General features: G+C 33.1%; 1 protein-coding gene across 10 annotated transcripts; it reads left to right on the top strand.

Moving 5' to 3' along the window:
* Window positions 1–518: 518 nt before the first annotated feature.
* LOC143244303 (uncharacterized) lies at window positions 519–13,956 on the top strand. 10 transcript variants are annotated; one of them, XM_076488716.1, is made up of 7 exons: window positions 2,085–2,439; window positions 6,590–6,758; window positions 10,084–10,158; window positions 11,254–11,718; window positions 11,949–12,083; window positions 12,357–12,422; window positions 13,746–13,956. In XM_076488716.1, the coding sequence occupies exons 4-5, from the start codon at window positions 11,257–11,259 to the stop codon at window positions 11,961–11,963; spliced, it is 477 nt and encodes a 158-aa protein (XP_076344831.1). In that variant the 5' UTR covers window positions 2,085–2,439; window positions 6,590–6,758; window positions 10,084–10,158; window positions 11,254–11,256; the 3' UTR covers window positions 11,964–12,083; window positions 12,357–12,422; window positions 13,746–13,956. The 10 variants fall into 10 exon arrangements, 6 of the variants coding, with proteins under 6 accessions (XP_076344827.1, XP_076344829.1, XP_076344830.1 ...); XR_013025014.1 differs by lacking the exon at window positions 2,085–2,439 and adding an exon at window positions 522–1,438 and having other exon boundaries at window positions 11,254–12,083; XR_013025015.1 differs by lacking the exon at window positions 11,254–11,718 and having other exon boundaries at window positions 2,072–2,439.
* Window positions 13,957–25,967: the final 12,011 nt, after the last annotated feature.

The following is a 25,967-nucleotide window of genomic DNA, read 5'->3' as shown; positions in this document are numbered from 1 at the left end:
GATATCATTACCACTCCACTGACGTTACGTTCTGTAATGGAATATTTGGATTCAGAGGGCGAGGGTGGGATTCTAGTCTCTGTTGATCAAATGCAAGCATTTGATAGAGTTGATCATTCACCCATGTTTGCAGTTCTTTCTCGAATGGGCTTCGGTCCCAACTATTGCAATTGCATAAGATTATGTTATACCAACATCACTGGTCTCGTTAAATGTAATGGATATCTGACAAAGGAATTTACTATTTCTAGAGGGATAAGACAGGAATGCCCTTTATCTGTATCACTGTATGTTCTCTGTGTGGAACCTTTCAGAGAAGCCTTGGTACATAACCCACAAATTCGAGGTATTTCTCTCAAATACAATAATATCTGTTCGACTTCACTGGGATACATGTTTGCTGACGATACTCAGATAACAGTGTCTGACGCCGACTCTCTTATTGCCATACGGGAAACGTGTGACGATTATGAACGGGCGTATGGTAGCAAAGTTAACTGGGGAATAAAGGTATGTGGTTGGGCTCATTAGCTGATAACCAGGAATTAAAAATGGGTAAACTGACTATTGGAAATGGACCTTTAAAAATTTTGGGTATTCAATTCCATACAAATGCAGCAGAAATGCATGATTTGAACTGGGAAGTATTGTGTCAAAGAATAACACGCATATTGGTTGCTTGGAGATATCGGAGTCTGTCATTGAAAGGAAAAGTTATGGTTGTGAACTCGTTAGCTTCCAGTACTATTTGGTATTATCTGATGGTCTTGCCGATGGAAAATAGGATTTATCTGACAATTAAACACGATATTTTACTGTTTATATGGGATGGTAGAGTACATAAAGTGCGTTATGAAATTTTGGTATCTTCGAAAGACAAAGGTGGTCTCAAGTTAATTGACGTAAAGACGAAAAAGGCGGCATTTAGGTTAAAATGCTTCTTCAGATCAGCAGATTCTAACACATTTCCATCTCTGTTTATCCTCTTTGCCTATCTTTTAGGCAAGTATGGTGATTTAAATCTTGGGCACGATGTGTAGTATTGTGACATTCTCCCACGACACATGATGAATGTTCCTATATTTTATTGTAAAGTATTAAAATCATGTAAAATGCTTGTTAGGTGTCGTCGAATCTTCCCAAATAACACAGGAATTGTTTTCCGGCAAACACAGTTTTTTAATGTTTTTGTTCCCACTATGGGATTAAGCACATTCTATAATAAAAAAAATTATTAGCGCGGGACTAATTCGTTTAAGGGACTTTACTTACGAATTTGCCCGTCGTTGTCTTCCCTTAAAAACTATTATCGAGTTATGTCAGGATGTATTTGAAAGTGTGATACCTGTTGTCGTCAGACAGTATTACAAAAAGTTATATGATGCTATTCCAGAAGAATGAAAAGACTTGGTTGGAAGAGAAATTCCCCCAATTACAGGTACGACAAAATTTATTTTTGAGATGTGTGATTCAGATGGTGAAAATGTTATCCACTTAAATGATCTTCCTGTTAAAAAACTGATTAAGTTAATATACCGGAACTCCATCTCCGCTACTGAAGAAATTACTGCATGGAAAGATATTTTAAGAGATACTAACTGGAAAAAAATACATAAATATACTTATCACCCATTTAAAGGCTTTGCTGATGTGGATTATTTATTTTACCACAATGCTTTAATGACGAACAGTAAACTTGTTCGTATGCAAAAACATGATACTTTGTGGTAAAGAAACTGAAACAGTGAGACATTTATATTGCCTGAGTCCAATGGTTCAACCCTTATGGACATTAGTATTCGACACTGTTTCCTTTATCACTCAAAAATCAGTACCAATAAATCAGAAAGGGCGAATTCTTGTACAGGGCTTCCTAGAAGAATTAAGAAAAGACGACAGCCTACAGTGTATGTTTTTGATTACATTAGCTAAATATTGTATTATGACTGTTAGGAAAGTTTGTTCAGCCAAAAATATCATTTTAAATCTGTTGTCATTTTATAAAGGTCAGTTAAGAAAGAAAATAAGTTTTGATTATTCCAGGTATATTATTCGTAATGACGTCAATTCTTTCTTTCAATTTTATTCTAAACTTGTTCGTCCTTGTTCACAATGTTACATTATTGTGTGTCCTTTAATATGAGCAGTTACAGATAGCATTCAGTGCATTCCATTGTATGTAACTGTGTATTTGATTTTTGTACTTGTTTTGTATGTAATATATGTGATTATGAGGCCTCTTCAAAAGGTTTGTAAGTAAAAAAAAAAATCAAGGTGGCCCATAGTAGAGGATGTGAAATATTTTGTGAATGCGACATTGATTATTAGACCTGTTTGTACAAAATACGTTGGAGTTTATTGAAATATAAACGAACTTGTATGTCATTAATATTTAACTAATTTTGCTTCTGGATACCATTTATTTGAAGTTGCACAAATGTAAGTACCGTTTATATAATATAAAGTTACTGAATTTATAAATTATTTTATAAAATTAGAAATAAAAAGTGTATAGCAACTTACCTTGTTTTCTATTCACTTTGATTCAAGTCAAAATTTGGGTATTACTAATATAACTACTTTCACACATACTTTAACTTTTAACTAGTGCTATGAACCTTACCTGTAGAGTAACTTGTAGAAAATGGAGGTATATTTCTTAGTTTAGTTCTGATATTGTTCTACTTTCAACATAAAGTTCTACTGTTACTTAGACATTGACGAATCAATGATTTGATAGTTATTTCCTGCTTCTAAGAATTATAATGATTTATTATTTCTAGATGCTTTCTATCTGATCACTAGTCTTGCAGCTAGTAATAAATTATTAACTAATGTTACAGCAATGGGAAGATTAACTCACTTTCTGAAAATTTCAAAAATGAAGAATTTCAAAAGATACTGATTAAAAATTGAAGGCTAGGTGGAAGGATAATTAGGAATAAAAACTGTTGTATTCATATTATATTATCCTTTTGGTATGAAAAACTTAAAGTATGTGGGGAAGGGAAAATACTAGAAAATGTGTTTGAAATTTATAGTTTATGCTAGTAGCAGCATTAGTAAATCAAAGTACAAGAGTGGATATAAAATGGTAAAGGACCAACTTTTTCCAGAATAAAATTATAAGTATAATAGTAAAAATATAGATACTTTAAGTCACTTTGTGAAGTTTTAACAATATGCAGTGATTACTGTATACCATTAATAAAACTGAACATATATTATTATTATTATTATTACTTTAGCATTACACAATAATTTTAATAAAATAACAGTAGCATATTAAGGAAATACTTGTAGTGTTATAACAAATGTATATCATTAAACTTATAATCTGGTCTAACAATTAGACCAAAATATTTTCTATTATATGAAACATAAGGAAATAAGTAAAAAATGCTACTAAAGGAAAATACTATGTAAACCAATACAAAGAAAAATGGATTTAATATGTATTTTACTTTCTAAGTTGGATTTTTCAGTAGTGTTGTGTGATATATTAGTTTTAAATTACAAGTGTACTTTGTGTCTTGTTGTATAGGTTATCTAATATTAATAGAATGATAGTTTAGTTGTTTTCAATTGTTGTTAGATATTTCTTCTTGTAAGGATATATGAGGGTAATAGTTTTTTTTTAGTCTGTTTCGTTTAAAAACATGAAATTATAACTTATATGAACTACAGCACAGTGGGGTACTGCACTGGAGATAAAGCTGTATTAAGTAATATTTAAGTGTGTTTGGAATAAAAACTTGCATGTTTTGTTTTTTATTTAATGTTTAAAACTAAATTTAAAAATAAAGTTATACCAAAAACTAACCCCCTCCAGAAATCTGTTAGAATTGTTGTCATAATTAGTAGCTGTTACTGTCATTAGGATTAGTAACACTTGGATGTGAAGGGAATCTGGTAGAGTTAGTTTTTTACTTGAGTTATAGAAGAGATAATGGTACGTCAGTTCTGGTGTTCAAGGTTGTTAGGAGACTGAAGGAAATGTGCTGATTTCTGGACTGATAAGACATTGGTAATTATGACTTGAATATCAAAATTAAAAAGTACAGTATTTTGAGACTTCTTGGCAAATAAAGGTATTTATATCTTAGGATTATGAGTTGTAGAATGTAAGAGACTATTGACTATAACTATTACTGTAGAATTTACCAGTTATATAAATTATTATATAACTGTGTATTCTTGGGTAATTATAACAATCAAATAATACTATGGTGAATCATCTAATTTCATGTTGTTTTGCTAATATGTTTATAGACAAGTTAGCATTGTTCTAACTGTATTTTTTTATTTATACAGGGTGTTCGGAAAGTCACTGTGCAGTTTTGTCTGTTAATAAATATATTAGTGCACAGTGACTTTCCGAACACCCTGTATAAACAAAGACCTAAATGTAGAGAAATAGAAAGTTTTCAAATTCTAGTTTGTCATACATTCAAGTAACTTTGTAGATATTTGTCCTGTGGTTTATCAGATATTGGTATGTGTTATGTTTGTCTGGTGTTTCTACAAGGTACCCACTAGATCTATCAGATATTGGTACAACTTGATAATGTCTGTCTGGTGTTTCTTCAAGCAACAACTTGGTGATGTTTGTCTCATTTCCTCATACAATATTGTATGTGCTTCATTATATTACCTCATATTTAAGTCCTGCCATTTCTATCAGACAAACTTATCTCTTTCACCCAGTTCTACCCTCAACTTGCTGAATACAGAATGTGATGTTTTTGTCATTGAACAAAATTTGTCTAAGTTCATAACAGATGAAGTAAAAGCAGCACTGGGAGTTTAAAGAGTGTTACTATAGAGTGTGGTCTATAAAGATATTTACACCATAATGTGCAGTCTATGCAGATACTATCATCCTCACTGTTTTAAGTTCTGTGTATTTACAACTAGCATCAGTTATTATAAATAATGCTTTTAAACTGATAAAGTACAAAATACCATTACATAATGTGTTGAGGCAAATATAATCAGAATGAAATAAGTTCCAATAATCAAAACTACAACAATTATAATATACATTTAAGGTACTGTTTTGGAACACACCACTTATTATTTATTTAACAAAAACATGGATAGATATAAATCATTTAGCATGAATTTGTTTTAATAAATTATTAAAATGTTGATAATGATAGTATCTGTATAGACCACATGTTATAGTTTAAATGTCTGTGTAGACCGCATGTTATAGTATAAATATTTGCGTAGACTGCGCGTTATAGTGTAAATGACTGGGTAAGACCACTCGAGGTTGTGTAAGTGTCTGCATCAGACCATGCATTATAGTAGCACGTTTTAAAGCTTATATGACCTTATCTTCCCAGTAAACAAAATACACAAGAGAATAAAATCTTTACAATGGAACTGCAGTGTTAAAATAAGTTTAAAGAACATATTTGGATGTATTCCATGACTTCTAATTATTACTTTAGGGTTAGACTACTTTATATTTTCAGATTTATGAATGTTTTTTTTTTTTTTTAAGGGTGTAGCATACTGGTGTTCCCTCACTTTCGGATATGGTTGTAGAAATGCGCTCTATTTAGGGGCATAACTACATGGAAGAGCTCCCCTTCCCCCAATGTTACGTAGCTACAGATATTTTTGTGAGATAAAATAACAGCTATATCCAAAATAATACTCACTTAAAGATTCAGTGCATTTAGCATGAAAAGCTATGCTAGCTGGTCAATCATCTAAATATTTTATCATAGGAAACTGCAGCATTTCTTTCCTATCAGGCCACTTGCAAAACCACATCAGATAACTTTTCCTGTATCTTTATTACCTATTAAACACTGTACCTTTAAGATTAATGTCTTTTTTTTTTTTCACCCTCAATGTACCCATTGTTTGACTGCATAAACAGATAATCTAAACTTAGTTGTTTGAAATTTAATTATATTTGGTTTTTTGATTTGTGGTCTCTTTTTACATTTTTATGTACAACTTTTGTAAGATGTATCAATATAGATCAAATACTTCTTTATACATCCTGTGGTTGGTTCATGTTTATCCTCATTGTCAATTTTGTATAATTTTAATTTGCTTCACTGTTTAGTATTAATATATCTGTATAAATGCAAGAATAAAAGAGAGAGAAATGGTATTAATGCAAGATTGTAAAAGTAAATTGTCACCATAACATTTGAATACACTCTTTTTTTCTTTTCTTTTTTCCTATATCTTGATCTAACATTATATAGGAATTGCTGGTAAAAGTGATTTGCCATTTGTACAAAGTGATTCCAAAGTTTATTGATTTAAAATGTTGTTTGGTTGTAGGTTTTATAAATATTATTTTTGACTTGACTGTAATAAATAATGTCTCCCAAGAAACTAAGATGTATATTTAGTGGTATAATGGTTGTTTATACCATAGTTTCTGCTATGTGAACTGGAGTATTTTAGTTTCATAGTATCAGATGTCCTGTAGCCACACAGCTTCCACATGCTCACTTATCTGTGTAAATACTAATATATTTATTTGTAAGAATAAGTTGGTTTAAAATCATTTTAATATGATTGGTTTGTCATTCTCACTACCAATTTACTGGGTTAGTACTATTTTCTGGGGAAGATTGGGAAAGATTACTATAAACTGCTTGGTGTTAAACCAAAAGCCATGGACTGAGAATTCAAGTGAGCTTTCAGAAAACTAGTGCTAAAGTATCATCCAGATAAAAATAAAGAGAAAAATGCAGAGGAAACATTTCGAGAAATTGCTTGAGGTATGTAATGTTCACAGTGACTATCCTGTTTAAGGTATGTAATGTTCACAATGACTCTCCTGTTTAAGGTATGTAATGTTCACAGTGACACACCTACTCAAGGTGGGTAGTGTTGAGAAGGCTTATGATATAATATGGAGGTATGGCATTTTCTGAGACCTCCATATATATGGGTTACGTGGCCATTTGCCCATTTTTATTAAAAAATTTTAATGGACACGAAATTCCGAGTTTGTGTGGGTTTAACACTTTCCCGTTGTTTTCACAGGAACTTGGAATCCCTCAGGTCTGTGTTTTGAGTGTCACATTTTTCAGTATAAAAATTAATGCCATCACTGAATAACTCCCTTTCACTGTTGCAAATGGGCTCTATGTTGAAGATTTTCTCATCTCGTGTCAGTCATCAAATGTGAGGTACATTGAGCAGCAGCTACAGACTGCCCTCAATTGTTTACTGAAGTGGACCACAACAAACAGTTTTAATTTCTCTCTCTCTAAAACTGTTTGCATGCACTTTTGCCATCAACGAGTTATTCGTTCTGATCCTGAACTCCGTATCGGTAAAGTTTTGCTGCTTGTGGTCCCTGAGACAAAGTTCTTGGGGCTTATCTTTGACCGTAAGCTCACCTTTATGCCACATATCAAGCAGCTATGGGCCAAAAGTACAAAAGCACTGAACATTCTTCATGTCCTCTCTTCCACCACTTGAGGAATAGATCGATGTTCTATGCTAAAGATATATCGTGTTCTTATTCGATCGAAATTCGACTATGGATCACTGGTCTATGGCTCTGCTAGACCCTCGGCCATAAAAATGCTAGACCACATTCATCATCAAGGACTTCGGCTCTGCATTGGGGCTTTCCACACTTCCCCAGTTCAGAGCTTATGCATAGCCTCATGAACCTTCTTTGCACCTCCGCTGATTGCAACTGTCTTTACTATATGCTTCGAAACATCGTTCCTTACCAAAGCATTCCACCTTAGGGTTATGTGTTCCTTTCTTGGTGGGCCATACATTTTCAGAAAAGACGGTCTGCCATTACTCCTTTTGGTCTTCATATCCAGGTGCAGTTGGATGAACTGAGTCTGTCCTTGGATAACATTGCTGTATCTGCTGGTCAGCCCATCCAATCATGGCTTATTACAGTCCCCAAATGTGACCTTTCTTTGAGTCATCTGAGAAAAACAAGTACACCTGATTGGAAGTACTGTCTTTTATTTGCTGAACATCTTTCAAACCATCTTTGCATTCCTATTTATATGGATGGTTCAAAATCAGGTGACTGTGTGGGCTCTGCCATGGTTTGTTGAGGTTCGGTGGTTGTGCGCAGAATCCCCTCTACAGCTTCTGTGTTTACTGCTGAACTGTACACCATTTCTCTTTCCCTGGATCACATAGAAGCTAAGCAGTACTCAAACTGCACTATTTATACTGACCCACTTAGTTCTCTACTGGGCCTAGAATTGGTTCACACCATGTTCTCACAGATACTCAAAACCAACTGGCCCATTTCTCTTTAACATCTACTTTTATCCAGTTTTTCTGGATACCAGGCCATGTTGGTATTTGCAGGAAAGAGCTTGCCAACACTACAGCTAAATCTATCTGCTCTGGCACTATCACCACTGTGCCTGTTTCATACATGGACTATGGTCCTGTATTCAAGGCTTTGCTCCATGCCAGCTGGCAGTCGACTTGAAGTGAGCAACGTGAAAACAAGCTTTTCCAAATAAAACTGTATTGGACTGGCTGTCTTACTTCCATAAGGATCGGAAAGAGGAAGGTTGTTCTAACTAGACTATGCATTGGTCACAGTTTTTTAACTCATCATTTTCTTTTACCTGGAACTGATGCACAAGTGTGTTGTCTGTGTAACACTCAGACCACAATAAGCCACATTTTACTTTCTTGCCATCATTACAACTCTCAACGACGGCACCATTTTAAACATGTTCTGTCCCAAGGTTTGTCCATGATGTTAGAGAATGTTATTGGTGATAATGACACTGTCTACCTTGGTCAAGTTTTTAGTTTTTTTTAAAGGCCATTAATCTTTTTAATGCCATTTAAGTTTTTTAATTTATACATTAGACATTTTTCATATGGTTCCCTTTTAAGAATCACAGTCCATCTAGTTTGATTTGAAATTAGAAAATGACCGTAACATAAAAAATCTCAAAACCAGGACTGAAAAGGCTAACTTTAGGTGACTAACACTGCTGTTTGAACTACCCGTTAGTCATTCTGGTGAGTTATTATTAAAATTTTGCTATACATCTTTTAAAACTTTTATTACTTTACTTTTCGAAAATGGCCATAACGTCAAATAACTTGGAACCAGGACTGGAAAGGCCAACTTCAGGTAACTGATGGTGGTTTTTGTACTTACATGTTAGTTTTCCTGGCAAGTTATGATAATTACAGTTATGCTGCAGAAAGTCCTTTACAACTTGTATTGATGAAGTTTTTTCTCTTAACATTGTAGACTGGATGTAAACATTGGTTTTATGCTATTTATGTTTTGTTTCACCTTAATTTCCTTTTATGAATTTTACTAAATTTGCTTTACTTTACCTTTTTACTGGATGTTTGACACTAAAGGTGGGTAGCTTTCACAGTGACACTCCTGTTGAAAGTAGACAATGTTCATGGTTTTTGAAGTATTACACTGAGTAAAAGTTAATATTATTCCTTCACTTGTGTCTACTACGCTGATTAAAGTCTATATTTGGCCAAGCATATAAAACCTGTGGGTGATAATATCTGTATCATAATTACTAGCATTTTTGTTATGTGCAAGTATCTGTTAATAACAAATGTAAATTAATGTGTTTTTCATTAGAAAGAAGAAATAAAATGGTTTTGCAGTTACAACTGCACATTAAAATACAAAATATTTATATTTCATAAATATTAAATTCAAGAAGCTGTTATTGAAATAGTTTTTTTTGGGGAATAGCTGAGGTTAAAAGAAATTGGTACAGGTTCAGCTAAAAACAGTTTATTTGTTCCTTTATCTATGTACCATATAATATGAAGAGATGACAATCTTCTAAACTTAGTAATGTGAAACTTCCCTTGGTTTGTGGCACAAAATATTAATATGGTAAAATCTATACTAAATTCTGCTATATATTATTTTTTAAATGGTATGCTGATACAGAGGTTAATTATTCTGTGTTTTCCCAAAGTCCACTGCTTCCCTTATCTGTTGTACTCTCAGTGTGACCATACTATTGTGTGACACTGTAATTTCTTCTTTTTTTTTTTTAACAACCTTTATTGAGGAATAATGATGCCAGTCTTATCTCTTCCTTTCAGACTTCCCATAAACCTTGTACCATACATAGCAGAATATTCCAAAATCAGCTAGAGCTACATTAGTGGACATGACAGGTTTGTAGTTAAATGAAATTATTCTGATTCCACTTCTATTTCATAACTGTAATTTTTTTTTATTGGAAGGTGACATTGATTTGGATGACATTGAATATATTTTAGGAAGCTTTTACTGTTGTAAATGCTTGATTGTTCAATTTTATCTGCTCCTTGAAGGATATTAAAGTTTTTCTTCATAATATTGTTGTTTGCTCTCGACCATTTAACAATTTAATATATATATATATATCTTGAGAAAGGCTTTTTGTATCCTTCCAGTCATAAGTCTAGTTGTGGTAGCATTACATGTTGTGAATAATTGAAAATTCACCATGAACAATACTTCATTGCTATGACTTGTGTATACAATGAGTGGCATTATTAAAATCAATTGTAACTAATGCTGAGCCACAAAACGATGTTGCATAATATATCTTGGATAAGATAATATATAGGATTGTTCAGTTTTGCAGTAGAAACTTGGAAAGTTTGGAAACCAAAGGATACAAAAGGTCAGAATATACTATACTAACATAAAACATTGAACTGTTAAGTGTCCAGTATTAACAACAAAAACACATTACTGCAACAACTGTAAGTTCAAAATGGGAAATTTTAGTAATAAAATGTAACTTTTGTGTCTGTGTGTTTTGGTGTTGAAAGAGTGATAAATGTGACTCTGTTACAACTTTTCTGTACCATTATCCAAACATTATCATGTAATGAACACTTATTTTATGTATGTATTTAACAATTTTTTACTGGACTTTTGTTTCTATAATTTGATATCTGTAGTTTATTAAAGTATTGTGAGTTATCAATTGTAATTTGGGTTTTTTTAAAAAACAAGTCTCTTAATTCCAATATCATAATATAGCTACATGTGTAATGATTTCATATAATATAGAAATGATATCTGTATTTGATATTTATTGATATATATTTGATATCTGTAGTTTATTAAAGTATTGTGAGTTATCAATTGTAATTTGAGTTTTTAGAAAACAAGCCTCTTAATTCCAAATATCATAATATAGCTACATGTGTAATAATTTCATATAATATAGAAATCAAGAGGATAATATCATAAAATAAATTTATTTTATTTCTTAGAATATGAAGTTCTTTCTGATCCAGAGAAGAGAAAAAGGTGTGACCAGTTTGGTGAAGCAGCATTTGAGAATGGTGGTGAGGCCTCTGGTGGACCACATGACTATCAATTTAACTTCAATGAATTCTTTTGACACTTTGACGATGCCTTTGCATTTTGTGGACATTGTCAAAGTCATGATTTCCACAGTCACGAAGGTCATGGCTTCAGGTTTCAGTTTGGTGGTCCACACAGCGGATTTGTTTTATTTTGATGACCTGTTTTCAGACATTGAACCAAATGAAGGACCATTTGCAGGAGGATTTGGTTTTAGTGGATTTGATCATTTTGGTAGTGGAGATTCATACTTTGGCACCAATTTTGGGAATCATCACATGTCTGATCATCAGTTCAGGTCCCACCACAGTCACAAAAGCTTGGTTAAGGGTTTATGGGACACTTTACTATTGTACTATCTTAGTTTTCAGGTAGTTATTATATGACAGAATCTTTATCATATAGAATGTTATAAAAACACACTTATTGCAAATTGTAACAGGTGTTCCATTTTTCTTTTCTGTATAAACCTATATTTCTTTAATAGTTTATCCAACCTGAACCAGTAAAATATTTTGATAATGTTCATGGCAACTAGTTTATGAAATTTCATAACGGCTTCTATTTCTTTTTCATTTGGTCAACATGAACTTGTTACCAGTGTCTGATAAAATAGCAGATGTATGCAGACTGAGACTTCAATAGGGTTTGGTAGTTATATCAAACAGAAGATGATGACTGTCCATTGCTGTAAATTGAGAGTGAATATTTAGAAGAAAGTGAAAAGTTACAACTGGTAAGTCTGTCCAGTTTGGACAGAACCTTGTTTTTAATTTAGAGCTATTGGGTTCACTAACTGTTGTTGAGTTTTCAACTCTGTTGTTTTGAGTTGTTTCTCTGCAAATGCTTGAGTGTAGATAGTAACAGTTAATATGTCTGAAACACTTACGTTTCTAGTTAATTGGTTGGAAAAAAAGATGATAGTGGTCATAATATTGGTACATAGTGTAAACCAGCAAGGGTCCCATACTCAGAAAGCTAGATGTAGACCTGTGTTATTTATTTTCAGGCTGTCTGCAGCAAGAAAAGATTGTGGTGTGAAACTAAAACTTATTCTGTGATCTGGATTGGAATGGTAAACAAGTTTCATAAGTTAAAAATTAATGTTTGGCAAATATAGACGTTTTATTTTAAATACAGTAATATGTAATATGATCAAGTTGGAAAGGTTATTTCATGAGCAAGTACACTTAAAAGACCTGATGGCATGACCTATACTTTAATACAGTTTGAGTGCAAGAACTACAGTATTATAATATTGATAATTCTCTTATCAATGTTGCAACACAAATTTTGAAACTAACTGAAATTACCAGTCTTTACTATAATAGGTAATTACCACCTTGTAAAACCCAAACTGTCAATGTTGGAGAAATGCTATAAAACACACTTTGTAAGATGGCTGCATAACTTAAGTTATATCTAAGTCTTGACTGACTGAATGGTTTAATAGTTAGATCCAGACTACAGATATCATTAATGCTATTTTTTGGCTAAACTTGAAGTGGGTTCTTTTTTTGTTGTTCAAAAAATGTTGCATTCATACTGTATCCCAGATCATATTCACACTTTGTCACCACAGCATAAATAACTCCATAATAACAACAGAAAGAGACTGTTGTTTGAAAATAAAGGCCAGTTAACAACTCTTCTTCCTATCCTGCTTTGTTGTATTTTTGGGTTAAGTTGATTTCTTGAAATAATATTAAGTAGGTCTGTTTTATAATGGGAGGACTGGTAGGATAAGTAAGTTCTTTCCCAGAACTCTTTCTGTCAAGCGACTTGCTTAAGTATCATGTGTATTTGATATGGAACTTGCAGTGTTTAATTACTAAACATAACAAAATTGTATGTGGTAAAAAGTGTTACATTTGAATTGTTTAGTTAAGTTGATGCATCAGTTCCAGTTTAAACAGAGTATATAGAAAGCAACTCATCACATTATGACATTACAGAATGCTGATGAGTTGTATAATACAAAAACAATTATTAGGTAAATTTGAAAATTGATTTGTTATTGCAGATGGTGGTAATTATTTGTCTTGTTGTTTAGTTAAATTAGGTGGAAAATTATATTTTGTGTGAAATTGGACAGCATTTGCAAATTTAATGTTTTATTTAAATATTAATGAAATTGACACTCATTTTCAATTTTTTTTTTCAGATACAAATTTAAAAAATTGCTGTTTGTGTTAAATTATGTTAAGAATGTTTAGTTATCTAGAAATTATCTTTAAATTTTTCAAACATTTGAAAGTTTACTAGTTTTAAAGATTGTTAGTTTATGGGTTTTCTAAGTTGTGCTAATAAGTTGCCAAAATCTTCAACTTATTATGTTATTACAATTTTTAAAGTTATTCTTATCAAATTAGATATTAAAATTTCTTCACTTTATCAGGTGGTTCACTGTGCAAGACTGTGGCAGAAAAGCGAAGAAACATGGTTATGATATACACCTGGTGCTTCTAAGTTCTCTGCTTATATGAAGAAGGGCTGATGTAATCCCTGGCAATGGTTATAATGATATCCTCTATACGAAAAGGTTTATGTAAAGAAAAATGTGTACAGCAAAGTATGTAATAAATTATTTATGTAAAACTATGATAAAATAAGGTTTCCTTGTATATTAAATTTAACTTGTAATTTGCACTTTCTTTTGAATTGTGCTTTCTACTGCACATGCAACGTGTATAATGGGAAGACCATATTCTCTTAGTATTTAGATAAAATTATAAAATAGTTAATATGCCATTGCATTTTAGACCTGATGCCTTTATTGTTGAAGGTATATCAAGAAGCATGTACTAAATGAAACTTGTTTGTGTGTAGGACAACTGACATCATGGTTGAGATTTGGTGTAACAGTTCTCACGAGACTGAGTCTGATCTGTGGCTTTAGTCTTTAATTGGGAAGCTCTGTAAAGTGAAGGTTCTTGTTTGAACTGTGGCTTTACTTTTAAGTCTTAATGAACAGAATAAATAAACTAGATTACACACTCATAAGACTTTCTCTCACTTTCATATCTTCATTCCAGGAACTATGGAGAGACCTTGCAGTATAACAGTCATATAATTAAGGTGTGTGTTTGGATTTTTGCTTTACGTTCCATTCTCTCAGTTGCAACATTTAAACTTGTTGAAATGAAATATACATTACTGTACACTGATAATACTACCAATTAAACTAAGAAACAAATTAAGGCATTTCTTTAGTTAAAAGAACAATACTGACCACTAACTAGGAGGACCTCAATTTCTAACACTTTTTTTTTTGGTTTCTTAGGAATTTTGTTTCTTATCTTTTCAAATGTAAGGTCTCGTAAAACATTTGTGTACAAACAACTTGCTTCTTTATCTGGAAATATGTATTATCCCAACATTAATTTCTTAAGAGCAAATGAACACCACACTTCATGGCTGTGTACATCTCAGAAGAACTTGAATGTACAAAAAAAGTGCTGGTTTATAAAGCATATCTTGAGTTACAGACCCAGGTACATATGTTGAGCTAGTGCCTCAGAACATCCAGTTGAAGGGAACTGGGAATCACCATTAAATCAACTGATTCAATGTCACCATGGCCAGTGACACCACTTGCTGCATTCCAGGTTTATTTTGCATAAATTACTCTGTTCAATTGATACAAATATGATGAACATTTGTATAACATGTTGGCAAGCAAGAATGTAACCTGGAGTTCTGAGTTTTGTCAAAATATTTGACAATATTTTTCCCACAGTGAATTTCAAGTTTTGCTTCAGATGGTTTTAGCATTTCTTTATCTTGAAAATTTTATTTACAATAAAATGCTTATTTAATGGCAGATAACTTTTTCTTACTTTAAACGTCTAAGATTTATATTGTAGCTATTATTACAAATTACTTCCAAAAGTATTTATTACTGATTGAATGTTCTTTCAACAAATTCAAACATTTACCTAGTAACATCTCTGACATGGAGACACCTTTTTACATTCTTATTTACTGAGAATTAAATTGAGTTATTTATGGTTGACAAATTACTTGTGGACTTGAACATGTTTAAATGTTTACTGAAGAGAACTGTTAGCTTACACAGACCTCTGATAAAACAAGTATCAACAACAGTTTAAAATAACAGATGATCATTCAAGGCAGTGCTTCATACAATCTACTTCGTGTGGGAACCTTCTACTAAAATAGTGATTCTGAACTCTACAAGTTGAGTTATGGATCTCAAGAGTTGCCAAATTCCATTATTTGCAGATGAAACGAGTTTGAATCTTATTTGATCTTTATTTTCACTTTAGATAAATTTTCAGTAATAGGTAACTGTGTGCCATTAAAAATTGATAGTTGGTGAAAAACTGAAACGTTTTTTTTAATCTCTGAATGATGCAGTACAGTAATAATGACATACCACTTGAACATATATTTGTTCATGATACAAAGAAATAAAATAGGGCCATTAAAGTTAAGTGTATCGTGAAAGACCATAATCTAGAAGTGTTCAATGCGCACTTATCTAGATAGGTAGTAAAGCTTCTACAATTTATAGATATATTGACCACAAATTTCAAAAAATCTCTACACAGTTTACTAGCTAGGCATCACTTAGTTTACTGTGTATCATTGTAGTCTATTTAAAAAACTATATTAACTTGACGGTAAAGATTGGAAGGATAGCTACTAAGATTCTTCTGGGGATGACAAGGTTATTTTATAGAAATAGATTAAAATCTTGTAAAGTGTTTCTTCTTATAGTAACTTGGGATTATTTTGATGAAAATATCAGGACAAAGGTCCAATTCCCTTTAACTGTATTCTAAAATCATCAGAGGGAAAGTTTTATGGCTTACATTAAGACTTGTTTTTCTAACACTAACAGCCCCCAATGGCTCAGTGTCTAGGGACTCGCACTACAAAAAACCCTGTAGCGGAGGCCGTCACCTTATAAAAAGTTTAAGGAGGAAATGGATAATTTCTTTAAAACATGAGGGAGAGTTTAGGACACCATTAAAGGACTACTTATTTTGACTAACACCTTATATATCGTTATAAATTTAATTTTAAATCCTACTGAATGGGCTTCTGTTGCATCACATGTATACTAATTTGTTAGAATATGATTTTTTACAATTGTATATCATAATTCATACAATTTTAATTAAAGTTTTATGTTTAACTTTATAGTAGTGTAAAGTTTGATTTAAAAACAAAGTATAATACCAGCAACTATTATTAATGTTTAATAGGTAATACTACTGAAGTTACAATAAACAACAAAACTTCTTGGTCACAACAAATGGACAATATTCGATAAACAATTCTGATTTTTGAAAGATAGAACTAAAATTTAACATATTTACATTTACTGTTTTCTATATGAATAATGAAGTTTTCCAGATTTGCATCCTATCTTAAAATGTTCAAGTTTCTAGAGAAAATCAGTGTTTTTAAAAAATGTTCAGTTCAATTAACTGTTGAAAAAAAAACCCTAAGCCTGAAAGCACGTCACGTTTTACCAGTTTATCATCTAACGACTTTTTGTTTTCCTGTATTTTTAACGCAGAAGTCTTTTGGTCAATAACCTCAGAAAGAAAAACTATATCTGAAAAGTTATTTTTATCTTCTCTAATATGAAATTTGTAAAATGGTGATGACTAGCTGCCTTCCCTCTAGTCTTACACTGCTAAATTAGGGACGGCTAGCGCAAATAACCCTCGAATGGCTTTGCGCGAAATTAAAAAAAAACAAACCAAACTTAAAACTAACGTGAAACAAGAGCATAAGGTTATAAAAATGTGCCAGGTTGTTGTCATACGTTGTCATGTAAATTAAATAGGAGTTGAAATTGTTATTAAAGTACATGTTTGGCAATAAAACTTAAAATCTTATCTTTATTAATTGATAAAAATTTGTAATCATTGCAGGGTTTCCAATTCGTAATATTAATAATCTACAAGGAAGAAATTAATCAAATGTTGTAGGCCTAAACTTTGTTAGTCTTCATCATTGACAGAGTTATTCCAGATATTGAACCTGCCAATCCCACTATTCGTTGGAAATGAGTAGCCCAAGAGTTGGCGGTGGGTGGTGATGACTAGCTGCTTTCCCTCTAGTCTTACACTGCTAAATTAGGGACGGCTAGTGCAGATACCCCTCGAGTAGCTTTGCGCGAAATTCGAAACAAACAAACATGAACCTGCCATGAACCGGAATTCTTGTGTTTCTAGAAACCATCAGTATGTATGTTGCCTTCTGTTGCATTTGTTTATTTTTACCGTTCACATATTTTGAATCCAAAGACTTATTTTGAAAATGGAACAAGAAATCAATTTCAATTAAGTAAGATATATATTTTGCTTTTATCTCAAATTCTCCGGTAGGGAAAAGACATGATTAGACTGGCTTCTCAGTTACAATATTTGACACTTCGTTCCTGCTATCTCCTGTATTAGACATTGCCTTTACCACCTAGGCCTTTTGGTCTGATCAAATAGCAGGATTATTGCTCTTGTCAGTAAGGATTGGCTGGATATAAGGCTTACCAATAATAACAACTGACGAACCATAGGCCTCCTGGTCTGGTTGAATGTAAGACTGAATAGGAAATGTTTTAGAAAAATTGTTGTGTTAAACTGTTGCTGATGGTCTTCATTGACTTTATGGGCTGAATCATGCACTTCATGATTTTTAACTTCTGTTATGAACCCTCTGTCATGTTGTCCAATGTCCTTGGGATAATCTTTGTTACTGTGTTCATGCTCCCTAATGGTGCTGTCATGATGACCAAAACCCTTATCATGGTGAACCTCTGAAAATATAACAATAAATCATTCTATTGATGACTTCTTTCACAATATTTTAAATGGATAAAGTATGAAAAGAAAACCATTTATGTTGTTTTAAAATCAGATGTATGAACAGCTCCAAAAAATCAGACTGGAATAATTTGCCAGTATATAAACAATTCTCGCTAAAAGCCTTTACCATTTATATCCACTAACAGAAACCCAAATTGGTTCAGTCTCCTTGTTATTATCTTTAACATCCTTAACTTCAACATGTAAAGCCTCATCTCTTTAACACTATATCCCTATTAAATGGCCTGTAACCCTGTATTTAAAAACAAACAACTTCTATCATCAACATCATCTATATTTAACCATGTTTCAGTTACTCCCATTGCATCAAAATCCTCCATTCCTACCAGTGCTTCAAAGTAATCTATTTTATTTCTTATACTTCTAGCATTACAACAGTAACAATTAAACCTATCCTTGTAACTACTTCTATACTCATATCCTATGGTAAATGTTTTTCTACCTCTTATTATTTTTGCATTTAGTTTTTTCTTGCCCTCACCACTGTATAATCCTAGTTTAAAACTTCCCTTACAGCTGGGCTAATAACCTTATTAAACAAACCAGCCACTATTTTACAGACTTACTATTGGACCTCTATGGGAGGTTTTTTAAATAATTTATTTCATTGTTTTCCACCACCTACCAGCAAAGTGGTTTGTACTTTATGCAAAGCTGTCCCTAATTTAGCAGTGAAAGACTAGAAGAAATGCAGCTAGTCATCTCCATCCACTACCAACTTGTGGGCCACACTTTTACCAATAAATAACTGTTACGTTATGATAAAGCTACCATGGTTGAAAAATGAACATGTCTAGTGGGACAGTAAATTGGAATCCGCAAGTTTTGCACCCTAATCAGTTGACCATGCCAGGCCTACCAGCAAAGTGATCTATTTGACTCGTATCTGATGAACAACTCAATATTAATTATTTTTCATTCTTGTCCAGATATTAAACAAAATTATTCAATTTATGTTTGGTTAATTACGAACAAAATGGTTTGTACTTCATGCAAAGCTGCCCCTAATTTAGCAGTGAAAGACTAGAGGAAATGCAGCTAGTCATCTCCATCCACTACCAACTGTGGGCCACTCTTTTACCAATAAGTAACCGTTATGTTACAATAAAGCTACCATGGTTGAAAAATGAACATGTCTGGTGGGACAATAAATTGGAATCCGTAAGTTGAGCACCCTAATTAGTTGGTCGTGCCAGGCCTACCAGCAAAGTGATCTATTTGACTCATATCTGATGACCAACTCAATATTAATTATTTTTCATTCTTGTCCAGATATTAAACAAAATTATGCGATTTATTTTTGGTTAATTACGAAAAAAATTATTCATTTTAACTTAGTATGACATAAAGGTTAAGGTGTAGAGTTATGTATCAAAAGGTCCAAGGTTCCAGCCCTTCTGTAAGTTTTACTTACTTTTACGATAGAATTCTCTTTCTGTTTTTATTTTATATCCTGTTTCTTTAAGTCCTTCTTTCCTCTTTGTTCGATCATCGTCCGAGTATAATTCGTCATTTTTATTCTCTAGATGATTTTCCCGCCCATGGATGCCATCTTGGTAAGTATTAGCTTTCCCAGATGTTATTCTATAAAGCAATGTTTCATCTTTATATCAACTTGCCTTGTTGAAATTCTCATGGTCTTGAGAACTATGCTTGAAGCTTGAACAAACCCTTGTTCTTGTCACGATCTCTTTTCCTCTTGGTTCGTTCTTTATCCAAGAAGTGTTCTGTAGTTGAAACGAAAACATATATTGATTTAGAGGTAAAATAAGAATATTTTCAAAACTGAAATAAACAACAAGTTTACCTCTTTCATAATACTGTATTTCAGCTTTCTCCCGGTATCCTTCTTTGGCAAGTCCAACTTTGTCATGACTTCTGATGTCATGCGTATGACCTTTGTGGTCTTTTAGGTGTTGATGACTACTTTCTTCGTGTCTGTGGCTGTCACGGTCATGTCCCATTACTGTTTTCTCGTGATCTCGAAGACCTCAGTCATAGCCACTCAAAGTTTTGGAGTGGTGGACATTGTCCTGAGTAGTAACTTGAGATTCCTGGTCATGGTTGTTGAAGAGTGGTTTCGTTGCCCTAGGAGTAAATCATGTCATCTTCTCAAGTGTTGTACTAGGTGGATGGATGTTATTAACAAATGTAGATCACAAGTATATGTTTCCTACTGTTGTGGTTTAAATTAACTGTTTAGAAGAATTCAGATAAGGACTCTCCCCTTCTTGTGGGTTGGTGTAGTCACTTGCTGTGGGGAATTCAGATAAGGACTTATCCATTCTCATGGATTGGTATAGTCCCTTGTTGTGGGTATTACGAATTATAACTTATAATTATAACAACAAAAACAATGCTATGAGCTGGTGTGGTAATTTTCTCAAATAATAACTTATCCTTCGTTAGAGACTGGTAAAGTAATTTGTTCAGATAATAACGTACCCTTTATTATGGGCTGGTAAACTTGGTAGTTCTTGCACTATTAATTCTTATTTATTCTCTAAATCATATATATCACAGTTGTACAATGTTTCAGTACACATAAATACCATAAGATAAAGAGACATCGGGAAGGTTGGACGTTAAGACCTTGAAACAAAGATCGGGAAAGTTTTATAGTAGAATCGTGAAACTGAAGTAGGAAAGGTTGGACAGTGCAATCTTGAAACAAAGGGAAAGTTGTATAGCTGAATCTTGAAACAGACATAGCGAAAGTTGTGTAGTAGAATCTTGAAATAGAAGTAGGGAAGGTTGGATAGTAGAATCTTAAAACAAAGATATGGAAAATTGTACTGCTGAATTTTGAAATAGACAGAGCGAAAGTTGTACAGTATAATCTTGAAACAGACAGAGCTAAAGTTGTATAGTAGAATTTTGAAATAGAAGTAGGGAAGGTTAGATAGTAGAATCTTAAAACAAAGGGAAAGTTGTATAGCTGAATCGTGAAACAGACATAGCGAAAGTTGTATAGTAGAATCTTGAAATAGAAGTAGGGAAGGTTGGATAGTAGAATCTTAAAACAAAGATAGGGAAAGTTGTATAGCTGAATCTTGAAACAGAATGTTTGGTAGGTTGGATAACAGAATCTTGAAACAGAAGTAGGGAAGGATGGAGAGTAGAATCTTCAAACAAAGATAGGGAAAGTTGTATAGCAGAATCTTCAAACAGAAGTAGGGAAGGATGGATTGTAGAATCTTGAAACAAGGATAGGAAATGTTTTATAGCTGAATCTTGAAACACAAGTAGGGAAGGTACGATAGTAGAATTCTGAAACAAAGATACGGAAAGTTATATAGCAAAATCTTGAAACAGAAGTAGTAAAATATGGAAACAAAGATAGAGGAAGTTGTACAGCAGAATCTTGAAACGGAAGTAGGGAAGGATGGATAGAAAAATCTTGAAACAGACATACGGAAAGTTGTAGAGCAGAATCTTGAAACAGAAGTGGGAAAGGTTGGATAGTAGAATCTTGAAACAAAGACAGAGAAAGTTCTATAGCACAATCTTAAAACAGAAGTAGGAAAACTTGGACAGTAGGACCTTGAAATAGGCATAGGGAAAGTTGTATAGTATATTGAAACAGAAGTAGGGAAGGTTGTATATCAGAATCTTGAAACAGAAGTAGAGAAGGATGGATAGTAGGACCTTGAAAAAGACATAGGGAAAGTTGTATAGTAGAATCTTGAAACAAAAGTAGGAAAGGATGGATAGTTGAATCTTAACACACACATACGGAAATTTGTATAGTAGAGTCTTGAAACAGAAGTAGGTAAGAATGGATAGTGGAATCTTTAAACAAAGATAAGGAAAGTTGTATAGCAGAATTTTGAAGCACAAGTAAGAAAGTTGGATAGTAGGATTTTGAAATAAAAGTGGGGAAAGGTGGACAGTGGGACCTTGAAATAGACATAGGAAGAGTTAAATAGTAGAATCTTGAAACAGAAGTAGGGAAGGTTGGATGATAGAATCTCGAAACAAAGATAGGGAAAGTTGTATAGCACAATCTTGAAACAGAAGTAGGGAAGGATGGATAGTAGAATCTTGCAAGAGACAGGGAAAGTTGTATAGCAGAATCTTGAAACAGAAGTTACGAAGGTTGGATAGAAAAATCTTAACACAGACATAGGGAAAGTTGAAGAGTAGAATCTTGAAACAGAAGTATGAAAGGTTAAATAGTAGGATTTTGAAACAAAGATAGGGAAAGTTGTGTGGCAGAATCTTCAAGCAGAAGTAGAAAAGGTTGGATAGTAGAATCTCGAAACAATAATAGAGTAAGTCATTTAGCACAATCTTGAAACAGAAGTAGAAAAGTTTGGAAAATTGGATCTTGAAATAAAGATACAGAAAGTTGTATAGCAGAATCTTGAAATAGAAATAGGAAAGGTTGTACAGTAGGATCTTGAAACAAAGATAGAGAAAAATGTACAGTAGAATGTTGAAAATGTAGGAAAGTTGGGTAGAAGGACTTTGAAACAAAAGTGGGGAAAGCTAAACAGAGGGACCTTGAAATAGACATAGGGAAGGTTGGATCATATAATCTCGGAACAGACATAGGAACGTTGTGTAGTAGAATCTTCAAACAGAAGAAGTGAAGGATGGATAGTAGAATCATCAAACAAAGATAGGGAAGTTCTATAGTAGAATCTTTAAAGATAATTAGAAAAGGTTGTACAGTAAGGTCTTGAAACAAAGATAGAGAAAGACGTACAGCAGAATCTTGAAAAAGTAGGGAAGGTTGGATAATAGGATTTTGAAAGAAAAGTAGGGAAAGTTGGATAGTAGGACCTTGAAATGGACATAGGGAAGGGTGAATAGTAGAATCTTGAAACAGACATAGGGAAAGTTTTATTGTAGAATTTTGAAACATAAGTATTGAAGGTTGGATAGTAGAATCTTGAAACAGACATATGGAAAGTTGTATAGTAGAATCTTCAAACAAAAGTAGGAAAGTTGGATAGTAGGATATTGAAACAAAGATAGAGAAAGTTGTATTACAGAATCTTGAAACAGAAGAAAGGGAATGTTGGATAGTAGAATCTCGAAACCGAAGTTGGAAAGATAGATAGTAGAATATTGAAACAGACATAGGGTAAATTGTATAGACGAATCTTGAAACAGAAATAGGGAAGATTGTATAATAGAATCTTGAAACAGAAGTAGGGAAGGATGGATAGTAGAATCTTGAAACAAAAAATGGGAAAGTTGTGTAACAGAATCTTGAAACAGAAATAGGGAAGGATGGATAGTAGAATCTTGAAACAAAGACAGGGAAAGTTGTATAGCAGATTCTTGAAACAGAAGTAGGCAGGGTTGGACAGTAGAATCTTGAAACAAAAGTAGGAAAGGTTTTACAGTAGGACTTTGAAACAGAAGTGAAAAAAACTAGACTGTAGAATGTCTTGGTAAAACATAAAAGGTTGGGCAGTAGGGTCTAGTGACAGAAGTAGTACATATTAGTTAGTAGATCTGTGTTAGAAAAGTGGAAAACATTATGTTAAAAATGGGAATAACTGGTTGTGGAAATGAAGACAATTGCTAGTGTTTGACATTATGACCTACTGACAAAAATGAAAGAGTTTGGACAGAAGGGCCTTAATACAAGTGTTTGAAAGGTTGGACAATACGTTTTTATTACATGTGAATTTGACAAATGGACCATGAGACAAAGGACGGACATGTTGGATGGTAGAATTCGTGAAAGAACTGGAAAGAATTCGATAGATGAACCTTGCAAGAGAAATAGATGAAATTGATAATGGGATATTGTGATATAAATGGACAAAACTGGACATTAAGGCTTAATGGTGTATCGTTGGACATTAATGGAAAAGGTTGAGGAAATGGTTGGACAGTATTAAAATTATATGTTTTAACACGAGATATTAAATACTAAACAATAAATATTTATAGTGTACAAAATTTTAAAAGTAAATATTCGTGAAATACCGTAACCAAATGGTTGGGAATATATTGTAACTTTGTAGCCAAACGATTTGTGTGTCACTGTATCGTCCTCTTCAACATGGGACTCGTTTCTTGTAATTTTGTCAAAAACAACATCCTTTGGTGACGATTTGGGATTTCTCGCACGGCTTCTAGAGAATGGACAGCTTGATTAAACAAGTTTTCAGTTATTGAAGTGTCGAAAGAAATTCTAGAATCAGTTTGTAACGGAAGATGGTGCTGTGATTCTCTATAGTTCGAAATAATGCTCACTTCATCGATCAGCTGAGCAGCTTGTATGAAAAACTTTGGTAAAGTGAAGAGGAAATATTTCTATCATAAAGACCTTAACACAGAAATATTTTGATCGTAAAGATCTTAACACAGAAATATTTGTATCATAAAAATCTTTGTATCACAGAAATTTTAGTGACACAGAAATATTTTCAAAACGAGATTCGAAAGTCGAGCGCTATTCTTCTTCATAGAATAGTCAATTATTCGAAAGCTCTCGATAAACTCAGGTTAAGTAGTTAGCACACAGAATCACCTAACTACTTAACCTGAGTTTATCACAGAAATCGTAACATAAGAATATTCGTATCATAGAAATCTCTGTTGTTGCAAATATCCAACATAAGTATTTTAATTAAATGTAGACAAATATATACCACCATTTCTCTTATTATTGTGTAATTCACAAATAGAAGCATTGACGGCACTAAAATATTTATTAAGGCACTGACAAAGGCTTTACACTTGGTACAGCAATGACATCAGGCTAGATACTTAGTAAAGTAGTAACGGCGTGCTTAGTGCTAAGCAAGGTAGTGATGTCAGGATAGATAATTAGTAATGCAGTGAGATCAGGCTAAGTACATAATGAAAAAGCAATGTCAGAATAGATACTTGGTAATGCAATAACGTCAGGCTAGATACTGTGTTGAGATCCAGGCTGTGTTTTCAATGTAATTGAGTGCACTAGAGAAATTCTAGTACGATATAACTAAACTAAACTAACGTGGCAGGAGTTCAGTTTAAAGAGAGAGAAATCAGAAGAGTTCTCTCCCCAACTGGGGTGTTCAGGAACTTTGTAGTTCCTCTTCGTCCCCTTACATGAGATATGTTTTAAAATATCCGTGTGATTTTTACTTTATTTTTAACATTTCAAAAAATGGAGTGGTGTATTTGTGAGTGAGAGGAAGGACGGGAGAACTGGACGAAAGCAGCGAAAGTGAAGTGAGCCAGACCTTGGCTCGAGGACGGAGTACACTGGCGGTTGGCGAATTGATTTTTGAAATTTACTGTTATTGATTAGATACCTTTGACTGGGTAAACGGCCCTTTTCAGAATGAGGCTGGGACCTACAGGTCCGATGCCAGAGATTTTGCTGTAGGAGGAAACGAGAGAACCCCGAGAAAACCCACTTTCACGGCCTGGGCGCCTAGTACGATATGATTAGATGTACCTTATTTAACTAAACAAAGCGACACCTGGCACAACCAGTCTGCATCACGTAAATCTAATTAACCATTTATGAAAGTGAAACTAAAATTAGATAATTTATTGCGAAAACCAGCGCTCTCTTTCTTTAAATATCTTTGTCCCAGGTAAAGAGCAGTACAAGAGTCGACGGTGGGCGGTGTTGATCAACTGCCCAAATATCACTTCTAAATTAAGGATGGCTAGCGCAGATAGCCCTAGCGTAATTTTACGCGAAACTCAGCACGTAAGCAAGGATATCAGAAAACAAACAAAGAATGACATCTTGTCCATTTGGAAGGGTATAACTTATCGTTTATTATTAT

This window comes from Tachypleus tridentatus, chromosome 2, assembly GCF_004210375.1.
Source record: "Tachypleus tridentatus isolate NWPU-2018 chromosome 2, ASM421037v1, whole genome shotgun sequence".
Classification (NCBI taxonomy): domain Eukaryota; kingdom Metazoa; phylum Arthropoda; class Merostomata; order Xiphosura; family Limulidae; genus Tachypleus; species Tachypleus tridentatus.
Note: the sequence above shows the minus strand (reverse complement) of the source record. Positions and strands in the feature narration are given on the sequence as shown.